At 43.4% G+C, this 16,874-nt stretch overlaps 1 protein-coding gene across 2 annotated transcripts in view; it reads left to right on the forward strand.

The window, feature by feature from the left end:
* CIMIP4 (ciliary microtubule inner protein 4) overlaps positions 1 to 15,586 on the forward strand; it is a 28,036-nt gene extending 12,450 nt beyond the window's left edge. The window contains exons 5-6 of one of the 2 annotated variants that reach the window (XM_066253088.1): positions 7,943 to 8,053; positions 8,259 to 8,403. In XM_066253088.1, the coding sequence (XP_066109185.1) occupies positions 7,943 to 8,053; positions 8,259 to 8,356 (209 nt within the window). In that variant the 3' untranslated portion in view covers positions 8,357 to 8,403. Of the gene's footprint in view, positions 1 to 7,942; positions 8,054 to 8,258; positions 8,404 to 15,459 lie in introns of those variants that run through there. The other variant, XM_066253089.1, reaches the window with a different exon arrangement.
* Positions 15,587 to 16,874: the final 1,288 nt, after the last annotated feature.

The raw sequence follows: 16,874 nt of genomic DNA on the forward strand, positions 1-16,874 counted from the left end.
AAGCTCAGATTGTCCTGTATTCTGGGGCCTCAGGAACCAGCCTTCACTTGTGTCTTTAACACATATCACCCAGTAGTTCTTACATACAACCTCATAGAGTAATGTCTACATAAATGTAGAGGAAGAATGTAAAGAAATCTGTCTGATTTCTTCTCAGACTGCCCATCCTCCAGTCTGAGAAACACAGCTGTGTGTCATACCAGCTTGCACCAGCTCACAAGAGTAGAATGTTAAATTTTCCCGGACCGATTGATTGGTATCACAACGCTATCTTACTACTGGCAATGGTAGGAATTTACACTCCAGAAATTGGCAAGCGCTGCGAATTAGGACATCACCTTCAGTACACTGCATCCTCTCCATTTCCACCCACCCAGCTTGGCCTCTGCACTTGCTGTTCTAGGTGGGCAAGGCTCCTGTGATTGGACAGGAGTGAGAGAGAGGAAATAGGGAGGAAATGGGCCAAGTGGGGAAGGACATGGAAGGTCTTTTCTCTTAATGTGAAGCCAGGGAGGCTCTGGAAGCAGGAGAACAGCGTTGTCTGTCTTAGGTTAAAGGATTGATCCAGTTGCTGTGTTGAGAGTAAATGTGGGGAGCTGGGACAGAAACAGGGAAAGCAGTGAGAAGGTGACTGTAAAAACCTAGGTGGGACAGGTGGTGGTGGCTTGGTCTGGGAGCAGGGCTGGTGTGCTGCACAACCCTGGAGGTACCATTGTGCAATCTGATGGCCCAGGGAGGTCATGGTGGAGGTGGTCTGATGTGTAGGTAGGATTCTGGGTGTAAGGTGGAGCGGACAGAATAAGCTAACTAATGGATTTGGGGTGTGCAAGAGCTGAATTAAGGTTGATGTCAAGGTTTTTGACCTGAATAACTGAAAGGATGGAATCCAGTTTACTGAGATGAAGAAAGTTCCAGGGGGAGCAGGTTGAAGAAATCCTATGCCACGCTGAGTCATAAAGATAGTGTTTTCTATAGTCTTCTAAAAATATTTAGCTTTGCTTTTCACATCTAAGACTTTAATCCACCTGGAGTTGAATTCTGTTTTCAGTGTGAAGCAGGAAGTCATTTTCAATTCCTCCTTTATGTGGAGTCTCTTTTATTGAATAGTCTCTTCTCTGCCCCCCCCCCCCCCCCCAGTGACCTACAAGGGTAAGGCTGGTATCTATCAAGTTTCCTATCAACACAGATCAGTTTCCAGGCTCTCTGCTATTCTGCCCATTGGTCTAATGTTACACTTTTAATTGGCAAGGTATTAGAAGTAGTCCGATCTCTGATTGGGTAATTCCTCCCTTCCTCCACCCCACACCACCACCACCAGCTGATGTCTTTGCTATTCTAGGTTCATTACTCTTCCATACAAGTTCTAGAATCAGCTTACCAGTTTCCATGAAAGACTCTGTTGAGATTTTGATTGGAAGTACATAGAATCTATAGCTCAATTTAGGGGCCATTGTCAGTTTTATGATAATGAGTTTTCCAATCGATGAATATGGTATTCGGCTCCATTAATTTAAACCTTTCTTTAATATCTGTCAATAATATTTTCAAATTAATTTTTCTATAAAGGATATGTAGTTTTTTGTTAGATTTCTTTAGAAGAACCTCTTTTTTTGCTGTTTATTGCAAATAGTATCTTTTTTAAAGCTATATATTTTTTAGCTTTCCTACTTATATATACAGAGATAAATTTTAATTTTTATACATTAATTTTATATCCAGAAGCCTTATTCAGCTCACTTATTAATTACAATAATTTATTTTTTGATTCTTTATAAAGATTTTATTTATTCATTATAGAGAGGGGAAAGAGAGAGAGAGAGAGAGAAGGGGGGAGGAGTAGAAAGCACCAACTCCCATATGTGCCTTGACCAGGCAAGCCCAGGGTTTTGAACCGGCAACCTCAGCGTTTCCAGGTTGACACTTGATCCACTGTGCCACCACAAGTCAGGCTATTTTTTTATTCTTTGGGGCTTCTTTTTAATAATAATAATTACTACATTTATGCATAGCATGTAGTATGTGCCAGGCACTGTTTTACTTTAAATACATATATATATATATATATATATATATATATATATATATATATATATTTTTTTTTTTTTTTTTTTTTTTTTTTTTTTTTTGCATTTTTCTGAAGCTGGAAACAGGGAGAGACAGTCAGACAGACTCCCGCATGCGCCCGACTGGGATCCACCCGGCACGCCCACCATGGGGCGATGCTCTGCCCACGAGGGAGTGATGCTCTGCCCATCCTGGGCGTCGCCATGTTGCGACCAGAGCCACTCTAGTGCCTGAGGCAGAGGCCACAGAGCCATCCCCAGCGCCCGGGCCATCTTTGCTCCAATGGAGCCTCGGCTGCGGGAGGGGAAGAGAGAGACAGAGAGGAAGGCGCGGTGGAGGGGTGGAGAAGCAAATGGGTGCTTCTCCTGTGTGCCCTGGCTGGGAATCGAACCCAGGTCCTCCGCACGCTAGGCCGACGCTCTACCGCTGAGCCAACCGGCCAGGGCCTACTTTAAATATATTTTAATTTTCACAAGAACCTTAGCCTTACGTATTAAGTGATATAATTCTCCCCTCCCTTTTTTTTTATATTAAAAAAATGAGGCACGGAAAAATGAAAAAAATTGCCACGTAGCTAGGAATGGTCAGAGCTGGGACTTGAACACTGCAGCCCGTGACTAGAGTTTACATTGTTAACCACTGGGCTCTTCCTCACCTTTATGCCATCTGTCTTAGTGGACTTGTTCAGGACACTAGTGTGTATAAGCATGGGGAGCAGCTATCCTCATCTCCTTGATTCTAACATTTTACCATTAAATATAGTATTCAGAAATTTTTATCAGATTAAAAAGGGTATCCTTTATTTTTAGTTTGCACATTAATTTTAAAAAGTTATGGCCCTGGCCGGTTGGCTCAGCGGTAGAGCATCAACCTGGTGTGTGAAGTCCCGGATTCTATTCCTGGCACACAGGAGAAGCAACCATCTGCTTCTTCCCCCTTCACCTCCCCCTTCTCTCTCTCTTCTCCTCCCACAACTATGGCTCCTTGGTTTGTGATTGGTGTGCCTTGCTCCCCTGTGCTGAGGATGGCTCTGTGGAGCCTCTGTCTCAGGCACTAAAAATAGCTTGGTTGTAAGCATCAGCCTAGATGGGGGTTGGGTTGCTGGGTGGATCCCAGTAGGGGCACATGTGAGAGTCTGTCTATTTCCCCTCCTCTCACTTAAATTTAAAAAAAAGCTATGAATGAGTGGGTGTTGGGTTGTATTAACTATTTATACAATAGTTATTCAGATGACCATATGAATTTTTTCCTCTGATCTATCGATATGGTGTAAATTCTATGAACTGATTTCCTAATATTAAACAAAACTTGTGTTCCTGCATTTAAGCCAGTATAGGTACATTATTATTATTTTTTTTAATTGTGAAAACTACTACCCACATAGAAGAGTATAAGAAAGTCTATGGGTGCAGTTTAAAGAATAATAATGACTGGCCATGCAACCTCACAGGTCAAGGAGCCTGGGAAACCTCTCCTCTCTTCTTCTGGCTGCATCCCTTGACTTCTGTCAACAATCCCTTTGCTTTGCTTTTTAGTGTTAGCCCCTCTGTATGAAGCCCTAAGTGACCTCTCTAGCAGGTGACATCTGAGTAGAGACCTGCAGGAGGGGAGCAGGTCAGGCTGTGGATTGCTGGGGAAAGAGCAGTTGAGCAGAGGGACCATGTTGAGGACATTGGATTGTCCTGTCCCTGATGCGGGGAGGCAATGTAGTCTGTGTCACACCTCATTTGGATATTTGATCTTTATCACACTTAGGGCTTCAGTCCAAATTTCTAACTTAATTCTCTTATGTAAGCATATAAAGTCATACATGTCAAACACAATAAACATTGCTTAAAAAAGGTTGATTTTGCCCTGGCTGGGTAGCTCAGTTAGTTAGAGCAGTGGTGGGCAAACTCATTAGTCAACAGAGCCAAATATCAACAGTACAACGATTGAAATTTCTTTTGAGAGCCAAATTTTTTAAACTTAAACTATATAGGTAGGTACATTCCTTATGGAGGTAGTGCCAGCACGTGATATTTTGTGGAAGAGCCACACTCAAGAGGCCAAAGAGCCGCATGCGGCTCGCAAGCCACAGTTTGCCAACCACTGGGTTAGAGCATCATCCCCATTTGCCAAGATTCTGGGTTTCATCCCTAGTAATGACACATACAAGAATCAACCAATGAATGCGTAAATAAGTGTGACAACAAATCAGTGTTTCTCTCTCTCTTTGTCTTTCTCTCTCCCTCCCTTCCTCACTCCCTCAAAAATCAATCATTAAAATATAAAATAAAGTAAAAAAGAGCTGATTTCTAGCTTGATGGGATCTTCATTAGAGAACATGGCCTATAACAAGTTCATTTACTTGGCATTGTCAAAACTTGCTTGATAGTCTAGGAGATGGTCCATTTTTCAGATGATCAGTATGTTTGAAAATTATCTCTTGGGTTAAGGATTTTGTTTGTCTAAGAGTGCAGGTTTGCTAATTAATTCTCTACAAATCTTCCAATTCCTTGTCAATATTCTTTGTTTGATCTATTAATTACTAAGTGATGCACCTGTTAGTCTTTTCCATGGATAGCAGATTTGTCGATTTCTCCTGCAGTTTTGCTTTACTGTATTATTCTAACAGCACATTTAGAATTATTACATCACCTGACTGAATGACCATCACTTTTATTTCTCATACTGCCTTTACCTTATAGTCTATTTTGTCTGATTTTTTTTGTCTTTTTAAAAGATTTTATTTATTGATTTTAGAGAAAGGAGAGAGAGAGAAAGAGGGGCAGGAGAGGGAAGTATCAACTTGTAGTAGTTGCTTCGTGTATGTGCCTTGACCAGGCAACCCTGGGGTTTTGAACTGGTGACCCCGTTGTACCAGGTCGACGCTTTATCCACTGCGCCACCACAGGTCAGGCTGTGCTGATTTTTCTATGCTGCTTTTTTCTGTTTTCTTTCTTCTTTGGATTCAAGCGAGCTTTTTTGCCCCCCAATGTAATTTTGTTCTTACTTTTTGAATTCTTTTAGTGGTTACCACTGACATTTTTACATAGTCTAAGCCGTGGATTTTGGAGCTACAGGATCTAGGTTTGAGTCCTAGATCTTTCACCTACCAGCTGTGTGACTTTAGACAAATGACTTAACCTTTCTGTGCTTCAGTGACTTCAACAGTAAGATGGAGATAATAATTATACCTACTTCTTAGTGCTGTTGAGAAGTTCAGAGAGTAAGTTCTGTAAAGCTCTGAGAACTGTGTGCTCAGAGCTTATGGTAAATCTTCAAAATTGGTTAGCTATCATTGTCATGATCATTATTTTACTGCATAAATTAGACATTGATACTGTTATTATAATTGGTGTATATTGAGGTTTTCAAGGTTTCCATTTCTTTGCTCTATTCCTTCTTGTATCTCAGATCTTCCAAAATCTCTTTTTTTTCTGATTGATTGATTTTTTTTTATAGAGAGAGGAAGGAAGAGAGAGAGAGAGAGAGAAACATTAATTTGTTGTGTTATTTATTTATGCATTCATTGGTTGATCCTTGTATACGCTCTGACCAGGGATCAAACCGGCAACCTTGGTGTATTGGGATGATGCTCTAACTAAGCTACCTGCAGAGCTATTTTCTTTTTCTTTTTGAGGTATGTTATTTAGATATTTTTGGGTTAGATTCTGTTGTTGGTAAATTTTAGACTCCTAAAAGTCTTTATTTTATCCTCATTCTTAGAAGACAGTTCTTGTAAAGAGTTCTAGATGGACAATTGTTTTCCGTCAGCACTTTGATGATGTTAATTCATTTCCTCCTGGCTTTGATGATTAATCAAATTCATTGTTATTCTTTGTAAGTAAACTGCCTTTTTCCTATGGCTACTTCTAGGGTTTCTATGTCTCTGGTGTTTTAAATTTTAGTTAGCCACACCTAAGTAAAGAATTATTTTTACTTATGCTGACTAGGAAATTATGATTTTTGAATCTAAGGATTCATGTATTTCATTAATTTTGGGAAAACCCCAGCCATTATCTTCAAATATTGCCTCTCCCTATCTCTCCCAGTCATTCCTTCAGAACTCCAATTAGATGTATGTTAGGCCTTCTCATTGAACAGCTTTTTCATATTTTCCATATCTTTTATTCACTCTCTGTGCTGAATTCTAGTTAATTTCTTTAGCTATACCTTACAGTTTACCATTTTTCTCACCTGTATCTAATCTGCTGTTTCACCCGTTCACTGAATTTTTTTAATGTTTATTTTATTGATTTTAGAGTAAGAGGAAGGAGGGAGAAAAAGAGAGAGAGACAGGAACACCATATGTTCACATACAGGCACATATGTCCCTGTATGTGCCCTGACTGTAGATTGAACCAACAACCTCTGTGTTTCAGGACGATGCTCTAACCCAGGGGTAGTCAACCTTTTTTTTTTTTTATTAAAACATTTTTTTTAATTTTTATTTATTTATTTATTTTTTACAGAGACAGAGAGTGAGTCAGAGAGAGGGATAGACAGGGACAGACAGACAGGAACGGAGAGAGATGAGAAGCATCAATCATTAGTTTTTCATTGCACGTTGCAACACCTTATTCATTGATTGCTTTCTCACATGTGCCCTGACTGCAGCCCTTCAGCAGACCAAGTAACCCCTTGTTCGAGCCAGTGACCTTGGGTTCAAGCTGGTGGGCTTTTCCTCAAACCAGATGAGCCCACACTCAAGCTGGTGACCTCAGGGTCTCAAACCTGGGTCCTCTGCATCCCAGTCTGACGCTCTATCCACTGTGTCACCGCCTGGTCAGACGATAGTCAATCTTTTTATACCTACCGCCCACTTTTGTATCTCTGTTAGTAGTAAAATTTTCTAACCGCCCACCAGTTCCACAGTAATGGTGATTTATAAAGTAGGGAAGTAACTTTACTTTATAAAATTTATAAAGCAGAGTTACAGCAAGTTAAAGCATATAATAATAATTACTTACCAAGTACTTTATGTTGATTTTTGCTAAATTTGGCAGAATAAATCTTTATAAAACAACTTACTATAGTTAAATCTATCTTTTTATTTATATTATGGTTGCTCCACTACCACCCACCATGAAAGCTGGAATGCCCACTAGGGGGCAGTAGGGACCAGGTTGACTACCACTGCTCTAATCAATCGAACTACCTGGCCAGGGCTGTCCATTGTATTTGGTTTTAAACACAATGATGTTAATTTTAGACATCTTTTCTCCTACCAACTCACCCCACCCCAGATTATTTAAAATAAATCCCTAGGCCTCTTATTATTCAATGAATTTTCAGTTATTATGTGTTTCATTTCTAAAATTCCATTTGCTTCTTTTACAAATTTGTTCTTTCTGGGTACTTTCTTATTCTTTGCTTATACTATTATTATTCTCTTTCATGAATCCAAACATTAAATACGCCTATTTTATATTGTGTCACTGATTATTCAAATCCTTGCTATCTTTTGGGATTTGGTCCTCTGTTTGATGTTCCTCATGACTCTTTATCATGGTAACTTATTTCCTCATGTGTGTTTTAACTTTACACATAGAGATACATTTCGTGAAAATACAGGGGATTAATTGCCATATGCCACATGCTTCAGCGAATTTCCAATAAAGTAATCTTCCCCATGCGAGATCATTTCCTTCCTTTGAATAGATAAAGAGACCAAAGCTCTAAGAGGTTAAAAATTTGTCTGAGGCCACACTGTCCATAAAGGATGGAGCAGGGGTTTGAGCCCAGGCCTGCTGTTCTCTGCCTTACCCTCCCCATTCTTCCACCCTTGCACAACTCACCCTCCAAGGGAAAACTAGCATCCAGATTTGACCCTTAGAGCATCTGACCTTCACTGACCCAGCACTTCTGTGGATTTTTTCATGGGGTTCTATAGGGGCCTCTGAGGAGACGGAGAGCCTCATGAAGGCCTCTTACACCCCAGAAGTGATCAAGAAATCAGTCATGGACTTAGAGCACTGGCATGGCAGGAAGACGGATGATCTGGGTATGTAGGAGCCGGGAGGATGGGAATGGGCACTCCCCTCCCTGGGCAGGGTGTGCCAGCCCCAGGGTCCAGAGAGAAACCAGAGCAGCAGAGACAGCCTGGGGTGTGAGCAGTGGGCCTGGAGAGCTTTGGGCCACCACTGGGGACTGGGCACTCCAGAGGTCCTCTGTGTGATCTGTGCTGGCTCCCGCCCGGCTCTCTGCAGGACGGTGGCACCAGAAAAACATCATGAACATGAACTTGCAGAAAGCACTGGATAAAAAATATGAAGAAAATAGCAAAAGCAGGAACCCGAAGTCCTAGATCTGACCCAGAAGCGGTACCCTCGACTCAGCGAAAGTGCTAATAATAAAGAAAGGCACAAATTAAACTCTTCTACTTTTCCTTGGTATCTCTCTTCTTATAGGGGTGTGGCCAATGTATGATGCTGGAGAGACCAACTAAGGGAGGACAAGCCCTGAGGGCTCCAACTCTCCCCCAGCCTACCCTCTAGACACACACACACACACACACACACACCCCTACCTCTCCCCCGAATTCCAGGAAAGAATGTGAGAGCTGAGTGGAGTTTTAGGAAAAGACGTGAGAAGACCAATGTGCTGGGCTTCTCCCTCCTCCTGCCTTGTGTGGTGGGGTCCTGCAGGGGGCACTGCTGGATCTTGCCTTGTATGTGCTCCCTAGCAGAACCCCAATTATTTCCAGATGCCCATTCCTTGCCTATGAGCCCGGGGACTTCAGAGGAATTGGCCACATACCCCTCCATCCAGGAGTAGTTGTAATTGGGCTCTTGGTAATTCTGACCCCTTCCCATACACATACAAAAAGATTGCTTCAGATATGGGTATGTGACTCAATTTGGCCAATGAGAAACGTGTGAGGTAACGTATGTGTGTGTGTGTGTGTGTGTGTGTGCGTGCGCGCGCGCCCACTTGCATGTGTAACCTCCTGGGAGATTCTTTTCTGTGCAGGAGAGCTGGGGAGCATGGCTATCTCCGGTTGTACTGAGTGAGGAAGCGCACAGCCCAGACTGCTCCTCGCAGACACAGTTTGGGTCCTGTGCAATCTGGGTCCTCCAGGAACCTCACTGAGCTACCCGCCTCTGGACTTCTACTGTGAGCTTGGGCATCTGTTTAGAGAGCTAACCTTACCCTTGTTTGATAAGGCCGTGGTCACAACAGGGTAGGGACTGGGAATTGGGGTCCCAGGGAAGAGGATCGCCAAGAAGGAGTTCCAGGTTAGACAGTCATGTTTACCTGAAGCTTATTACCTGCTGGTTCTCCAAGCCAGCAGCACACCTTACCCCCAGATCACTGACTTACTCTCTCAGAACATGCTCTGCTCACGGGTTATTTACTGTCTTGCAAACCACCCCAAAGTTTAGTGGCTTAAAAATAACAGCAACATTCACCTGCTGATGATTGTGCAATTTGGGCAGGGCTCAGGCAGGTGTGGTTACTGTCTTCTCCGTGTGGCATCTGCTGTGAAGGTGGCTGCTTCTCTCACATACCAGCCTCAGCGGGATGAGTTCTGCAGCTGGGGGTTGGCTAGGCATCACTCTCTGTGGCGAGCTTGGGCTTCTTCCTGGCATGGTGACTAGGTTCCAAGAAGGAGCCTTCCAACTGGACAAGAACCAATGTGCTAGAACTTCTCACACCTTACACGGGCTTGTTAATGTCCCTGTGGTCAAAAGGTCATGTGCCTGACCTGTGGTGGCGCAGTGGCTAAAGCATTGACCTGGAAATGCTGAGGTCGCCGGTTTGAAACCCTGGGCTTGCCTGGTCAAGGCACATATGGGAATATGGGAGTTGATGCTTCCAGCTCCTCCCCCGTCTCTCTCTCTCTCTCTCTCTCTCTCTCTCTCTCTCTCTCTCCCTCTCTCTCTCCTCTCTAAAATGAATAAATAAAATCTTAAAAAAAATACCATGTTTAAAAAAAAAAAGGTCATGTGGTCAAGCCCAGACTCGTAGTGGGAGGAGACTGGCCTGGAGTATTCCTATGGGCAGGATTGGTTCATTGAGGACCACCACAATAAAGCCTTCCATGAGGATGATCATGCTTTGGAAAATCAAACAAGATCCCTGCCTGGAGAAGGCGGGCTGCCCCTCTCTCCACAAAACGAATGGCTTCTTTTAGGTAGGATTGGAGCAGGATGCAGTATGGGGAAGTGAATTTGACTTGATTTAATATTTATTGAATACTTATGTGCAAGGTGCTGAGTTCAGCTCAGCTTCCTTATTGAGTACCTAATCTCTGCAGCACATTGTTCTTGTGCTGGAATAGACTTTATTGAGTAGCTACTATCGGTTCATCACATAGGGCAACTGAAGAAATGAGCCACCCAGCGTATTGTAGCCAAAGCAAATGCCATGCTGTTTGGACATAGAAATTCTAATTTGCCGATGCGTATGATAATGTGCCAAATGCTTTACACACGCGACCTTTTTTTCAACCTTACACCAGTGCTCAGAGTTACTACCATCCTCTTTATGAAGATGAGAAAATGGGGGCTTGGAAAGGCCATGTAAATTGCCCAAGATTCTACCAAGAGGAAACTGTGACGGAAAACCCAGGAATTTCTGAGCAAAGCCATTTCTACGCCACCAGGCAGTCATACAGTCATATCAATAAATACATACTGAGCACTGCAAACATGTGGCCGTGTTAGGCACTGTGGGGACAGTGCTATGCATCTACTGCAGTCCTTCTCCTCAAACACAGGTGGATGGGGAGAGGCATAGCATTCCAGACAGAGGGCACAGTGTGAACGAAGACCCAGCACGGCATATTTGGGGAGCCATGGGGTGAAGGGCGTGTGTTAAGCTTGGAGAGTAAGGCTGCAAATTAAGGCACAGAAGTCAGGTGGGAAAGGTAGAAAGAAAACCTATGCTTGGGTGGGCTGTGTGTGCCCTGTGAGGGCCTTAGATGTGGGGCCCAGTCGCTCCCCTAAGAGCTTACAGTCTGGCTGGAATTTAAAGGGTTTTAATAATGACTGAAGAAGCCACATCGAATTGTGGAAAAGATGCTCAATATCCTCAATAATCAGAGAGATGCAAGTTAAAACAATATACTTCTTGGTTTGGCAAACATTAAATGTTAAGTGTAGGTGAGAAGGAGGGAAATGGGAACTCTCATACACTCAAAGAATTATGAGTGCAGAACAGCAAGGAAGCATTTAGCAAAATTGAAATTATATCTTATAATTTAAAATTCCATTTCTATGTAGCCTACAGAAACTCAAACATACACACCAGGAGCCCTGCACAAAGATATTCATTGCAGCACTGTTTGTAATTGTGAAACAACACACACATCTGTGAGCAGGGGAATGGAAAAATGGGGTAATGTACATCTGTGGAAAGGAATGAACCACATCTACACACACCAGCATGGAAAGATCTCACAATATATCTCAGTGGGAGAAAATGACAATCTTCCCATTGAGCCCCATGGTATGAAACATACCATTTGCACAACATTCAAAAGGCACATACAGCCCTGGCTGGGTAGCTTGGTTGGTTAGAGCATCATCGTGATACACCAATGTGGATTCCATTCCCTGTCAGGGCACATACAAAAATCAACCAATGAATGCATATAAGTGGAACAACAAAATCAATGTTTCTCTCTCTCCTTTTCTCTCTCTCTCTCTAAAATCAATAAATTAAAAAAAAATAGCACACACACAACCACTCAATTGCTCAGGGACACAGGTTTGAGGGTATAGAAGGTGGGTTGGACTGATGCTGCAGAAATTCAACTTCACATTATAGTGAGTTTATCCCTTTTCAGATGCAGCTTTGCTTTCTATAACTACAGAGAGAGCTGCCAACATCCCCTCCGAGGAACGCCAATGCTGGAAAGAGTGGCCAGGAAACAGAATGCTGGGGAGCAGAGCAGTTTCAATTTTGACAAAAGTGAACAAATGATACAAGTTTCACCAATTTGCCTCAGTCAAAGATTTTATCTCAGAACATTAAGAGGAACCATTTTAAATTAAACATTGAATATTCTGGAGAGAGAGAAGCTGTAAACTTGGCAAAATAAAACATGCATAGATTTCTAAAACCTAAATAAGGTCTTTAACTCACCGGTGCTGTTTTCAACAGTGTTCCTTGTTCTTCATGCTTCTCAGGTCCCTAGATGGTGGAATTTACATTGATTCTTAAGTTTCAAGGAGGTACAGGGACCAGATCTACAGTAGTATTAATTCACACAGTGGAAAAGTTATACACTCTTCAGTTCATGTAGGACCTCCTTTACTCATGATTCAGACCCGACTTCACAATTTCTTTTTTTTTTTAAATTTTATTTATTTATTTATTTATTTATTTATTCATTCATTCATTCATTCATTTTAGAGAGGAGAGGGAGAGACAGAGAGAGAGAGCGAGAGAGAGAGAGAGAGAGAGAGAGAGGAGAGACAGAGAGAGAAGGGGGGGAGGAGCTGGAAGCATCAACTCCCATATGTGCCTTGACCAGGCAAGCCCAGGGTTTTTGAACCAGCAACCTCAGCATTTCTAGGTCGACGCTTTATCCACTACGCCACCACAGGTCAGGCGACTTCACAATTTCTGCTATATCCAAGGACCATCCCAGTGGGAATCCACCAGTTCGCTGGCACCACGTGGTTATAGTCCGAGTCCAGCTCACCCCCTGGTGGCAGCACCTCTTAATTGCAGGCCAAGTATGGGTCTCATAAATCCATGCTAAGGAGGGAACCTAGACGGTTTAATGAACACCTTTCTAACCGTGCGTTTCTTGCCCCTCCACTTATATCTTCATTTTATAGATGAGGAAACTGAGGTCCAGTTAGATTTATGTCTAATCTGGAAGTAAATAGTCCATTTTGCCAGCTTTGCAAATCCAAATTGCTGGGGATGATATGGGTGGCAGGCCAAGTCTTTACTCATTTTCCCTGCAGGAATCATGGTTTTTGTGGTTAGCAGGAGCAAGCAGGAGCTGCAGCAACTGCAGAGGAAAATTCAAATGCAGGTTTGTGGTCAAGAGGCCACAGGAGCCTGACCAGGTGATAGCACAATGACTAGAGCATTGGACTGGGATGCAGGGGACCCAGGTTCAAAATCCCAAGGTCGCCAGCTTGAGTGCGGGCTCATCCGGCTTTAACATGTTCTCACCAGCTTGAGTGTGGGGTTGCTGGCTTGAGCGTGGGATCATAGACATGACCCAATGGTCACTAGCTTGAGCCCAAAGGTTGCTGGCTTGAAGCCCAAGGTCACTGGCTTGAGCCTAAGGTTGCTGGCTTGAGCAAGGGGTCACTTGCTCTGCTGTAGCCACCCACCCCCCATCAAGGCACATATGAGAAAGCAATCAATGAACAACTAAGGTCCTGCAATGAAGAATTGATGCTTCTCATCTCTCCCTTCCTGTCTGTCCCTCTCTCTCTCTCTCTCTCTCTCTCTCTCTCACACACACACACACACACACACACACACACACACACACACAAAGAGGCCACAGGAGACTGTAGATGAAGGTGACTCCCTAACTAGGCTCAACTCCTTGGGAAGACCATCTCACTTGTGAAAGCCTGCTTCTCATTCCCAGCAGGGGTGAGAACGCCTTTTCCAGAGGCTGTTATAAGGATCACCTAAGAAAATGCACATCCGGGACCTGGTGCAGTGCATCACCCTCTTACAGGCGTGTAGTAAATGCTATTCTTTTCATTCCTTCAGGTCCAGTTTTCCCAACTATGTGCTTCAGGGAACACTGGGGCATGTAAGTAGGTGCTGTTGAGGTATGAACATTCAAACCTGAAAAATTTTTTTAATAAGATTTAATTTGAGCCAAACTGCAAACAATTGCCAGGAAGCAAGATCTCAAATGCTCTGGAAAATGATGGTTTTGCAGTTTATTTTCTACACTTAGAATTATTGAGGGAATGTAAGGAAGATTACATGGAGGTGGGAGAAAGCCAGGTCCAGGATAGTCAGTAAGACTCTATGCTCCCTTGAGGGTGCTTATGCCTTTGAGGGGTCTGGAAAAGCTTACCTCTGGCATTTCAGGAGTGTGTTTACCTAGAGCAGTGGTTCTCAAAGTATGCGCCAGGATGCACTGGTGCACCCTAGAAGATTTCCAGGTACGCCCTATAGTATTCCAGAGAAATATGTGCCTGTTGGGACCAAAAAACCAACAGGGTTTTTGGAGTTTAGATTTTGGGGGGACAGAGGTGTGGGGAGTTGGCTGTAAGCTGACAGTCTGCCCAACTCCCCACCTCACTTGCCTGATTAGGTTGCAAAAGGCTGTTAAGCTGTGGTGCTGGATTGTTTACACTACCCCCCATGTTCCCTGGAAAGACTGGAGGCAAGTTTCTTCTATCCTTTGTTTGGTGTAAAGTTAAGATGATATGTATGGTGAGGGTTTTCTGCACTCAACACAAGAGTACAAAAAAGGAATTCTTCAATGTATTGATGAGAAAATGAGAGTTTGCCTTTCAAATATATGCCCACACATTGAAGAAATCGCTAGGACACATCAGGCTCATGTTTCTCATAAACACAAGAATGAAAAAACACATTCGTGCTGGGACCTGCCGAATTTACTAAATCTTACTAAAGAATGTATCTATAAACATAAAAAGATAACTTTTTTGTTGTTTTTTCATTTTTAATCCCTCTTTTTTATAAATTCTAAAAAGCATAACTCAAAAAATATAAAAATGTTTTTTAATGTCAGAATAAATTTAATTTTGTCATAATTATTTTATTTAATTACCATAAAAGCATGCTTGGACTTTATTTTTTTTCCTCTAATATTTGACTTAATTATTATAACATATTTCTCAGAAATTTGTATATAGTATGCCTACAATAATTTGTAGGATTTTAAATGCGCCCCGACTTCAAAAAGTTTGAGACCCTGGAGGCACAAGAACAATGGGCAAGGCTGGCTTAAAGCAAAATAAGCCTTTTCCTAAAGAAGTTCTATGCCTGGGGCATGACTACTCACCAGCAATCTGCCCAGTTAGGAATCTATGATCAGATCGCCCTGTGAGGTTACTCTCCCTCACTGGACTTGCCAGTTTTATTACAGGACCCCTCTTTTTGTGCACAGTGCTTGGTAGAAAATTGTCCCATTGTCAAATGAATTTGGGTTATGTTTATTGTTTAAATAACAATAAACATCTATTTTGTGCAAAACTTAGAACCTGAAATATGCTAAAATTAATTGTGTCAGTCCAAATCATTGCATATAGTATTCACTGTTTCCCACTGTGCCTGGCACAGACAGAGTAAGCCACTAATAGCTGTGACAATGATAATGACTTTATAAAAATTGCAGGTTCAGAAGTCTGAGAAGTCAACCTGGGAAGAGAGTAGATTTTTGGGGGTGGGATGAGAGGGGTGGGTGAATGAACTGACAGGTAAGCCAGGATACTCATTATCAAGGCTCACGGAGAACTGTCTGCCAAAGGGCCTGGCCACCGCCCCTTCTGGCCAATCCTGCAGATATCGCACCTAGGGAGCAGAGGGCATGAGCCTGTCCACAGAACAGTTTGGGTGAGTTTTATGGCTGGCACTGCAGAAATCAGGCTGAGGGCTAGCCACTTCCCTGTGCTGCTAGCTCACCTGGTTTACAAGCAAGAGGGTGACCTGCCCCAGGCAATAATTGCCAATGGTAATTCTTTTCTGTGGGCCAGTGTATGGCCAGTAGTTGCTGCCCTCACGGCCATGCATATGTAGGTTCTCATTGAATTTGGACAGATGGGGTAACGGGGATGGGGAGGTGGGGGGGAGGGGTGGGGGAGGGGAGGGGCACAAAGAATACCAGATAGAAGGTGATGGAAGACAAGTTGACTTTGGGCAAGGGGTATGCAACATAATCAAATGTCAAAATTATCTGGAAGCCCTGGCCAGTTGGCTCAGTGGTAGAGCGTCGGCCTGGCGTGCAGAAGTCCTGGGTTCGATTCCCGGCCAGGGCACACAGGAGAAGCGCCCATCTGCTTCTCCACCCCTCCCCCTCTCCTTCCTCTCTGTCTCTCTCTTCCCCTCCCGCAGCGAGGCTCCATTGGAGCAAAGATGGCCCAGGCGCTGGGAATGGCTCCTTGGCCTCTGCCCCAGGCGCTAGAGTGGCTCTGGTTGGGACAGAGTGACGCCTCGGAGGGGCAGAGCATTGCCCCCTGGTGGGCAGAGCGTCGCCCCCTGGTGGGCGTGCCGGGTGGATCCCGGTTGGGCGCATGCGGGAGTCTGTCTGTCTCTCCCCGTTTCCAGCTTCAGAAAAATACAAAATAATAATAATAATAATAATCTGGAGATGTTTTCTCTGAACATATGTACCCTGATTTATCAATGTCACCCCATTAAAATAAAATAAAAATTTGGACAGATAGTAAAGAAACAGTGGAGCCAGAAAGTGGTGGGCCATTCCTTTATTAAAGTCTCACACCGGTCGATGAGCAAACACACAGGGAAAACACTTCCTTTTCTCTCAGGGCTCCCAAAGCCACGACACGTTCTCTGGTTCCACAACCAGGAGAATCTTCTCTGGTTTCTCCTAGAATCAAGGGCCTCACCAGTCTCAGCAGAGCTCGCAAAGCCCCTCACCTGTGGTTCCCCATCTGCACACCTTCTCTCTCTCTGCAAAACATGGCTTCTCCTTCAGCACCCTGCATTCTCTCTGCTCTCACTCTGCAAACATGGCTTCTTCTTCTCCTTCTCTCTCTTTTCAAAACTTTCTGGCATGAAAACCTTTCCTCCAGCAAACATTAGCAAAACAATGGCGCTTCCCAAGCAGGAAGGTAATTTGCAATTTCACAGACCACAATTACCTGGCACTGCTCAGCCCCCATGCAAACTATAAGCGA

This window comes from Saccopteryx bilineata, chromosome 1 (assembly GCF_036850765.1).
Source record: "Saccopteryx bilineata isolate mSacBil1 chromosome 1, mSacBil1_pri_phased_curated, whole genome shotgun sequence".
Taxonomy (NCBI): Eukaryota; Metazoa; Chordata; class Mammalia; order Chiroptera; family Emballonuridae; genus Saccopteryx; species Saccopteryx bilineata.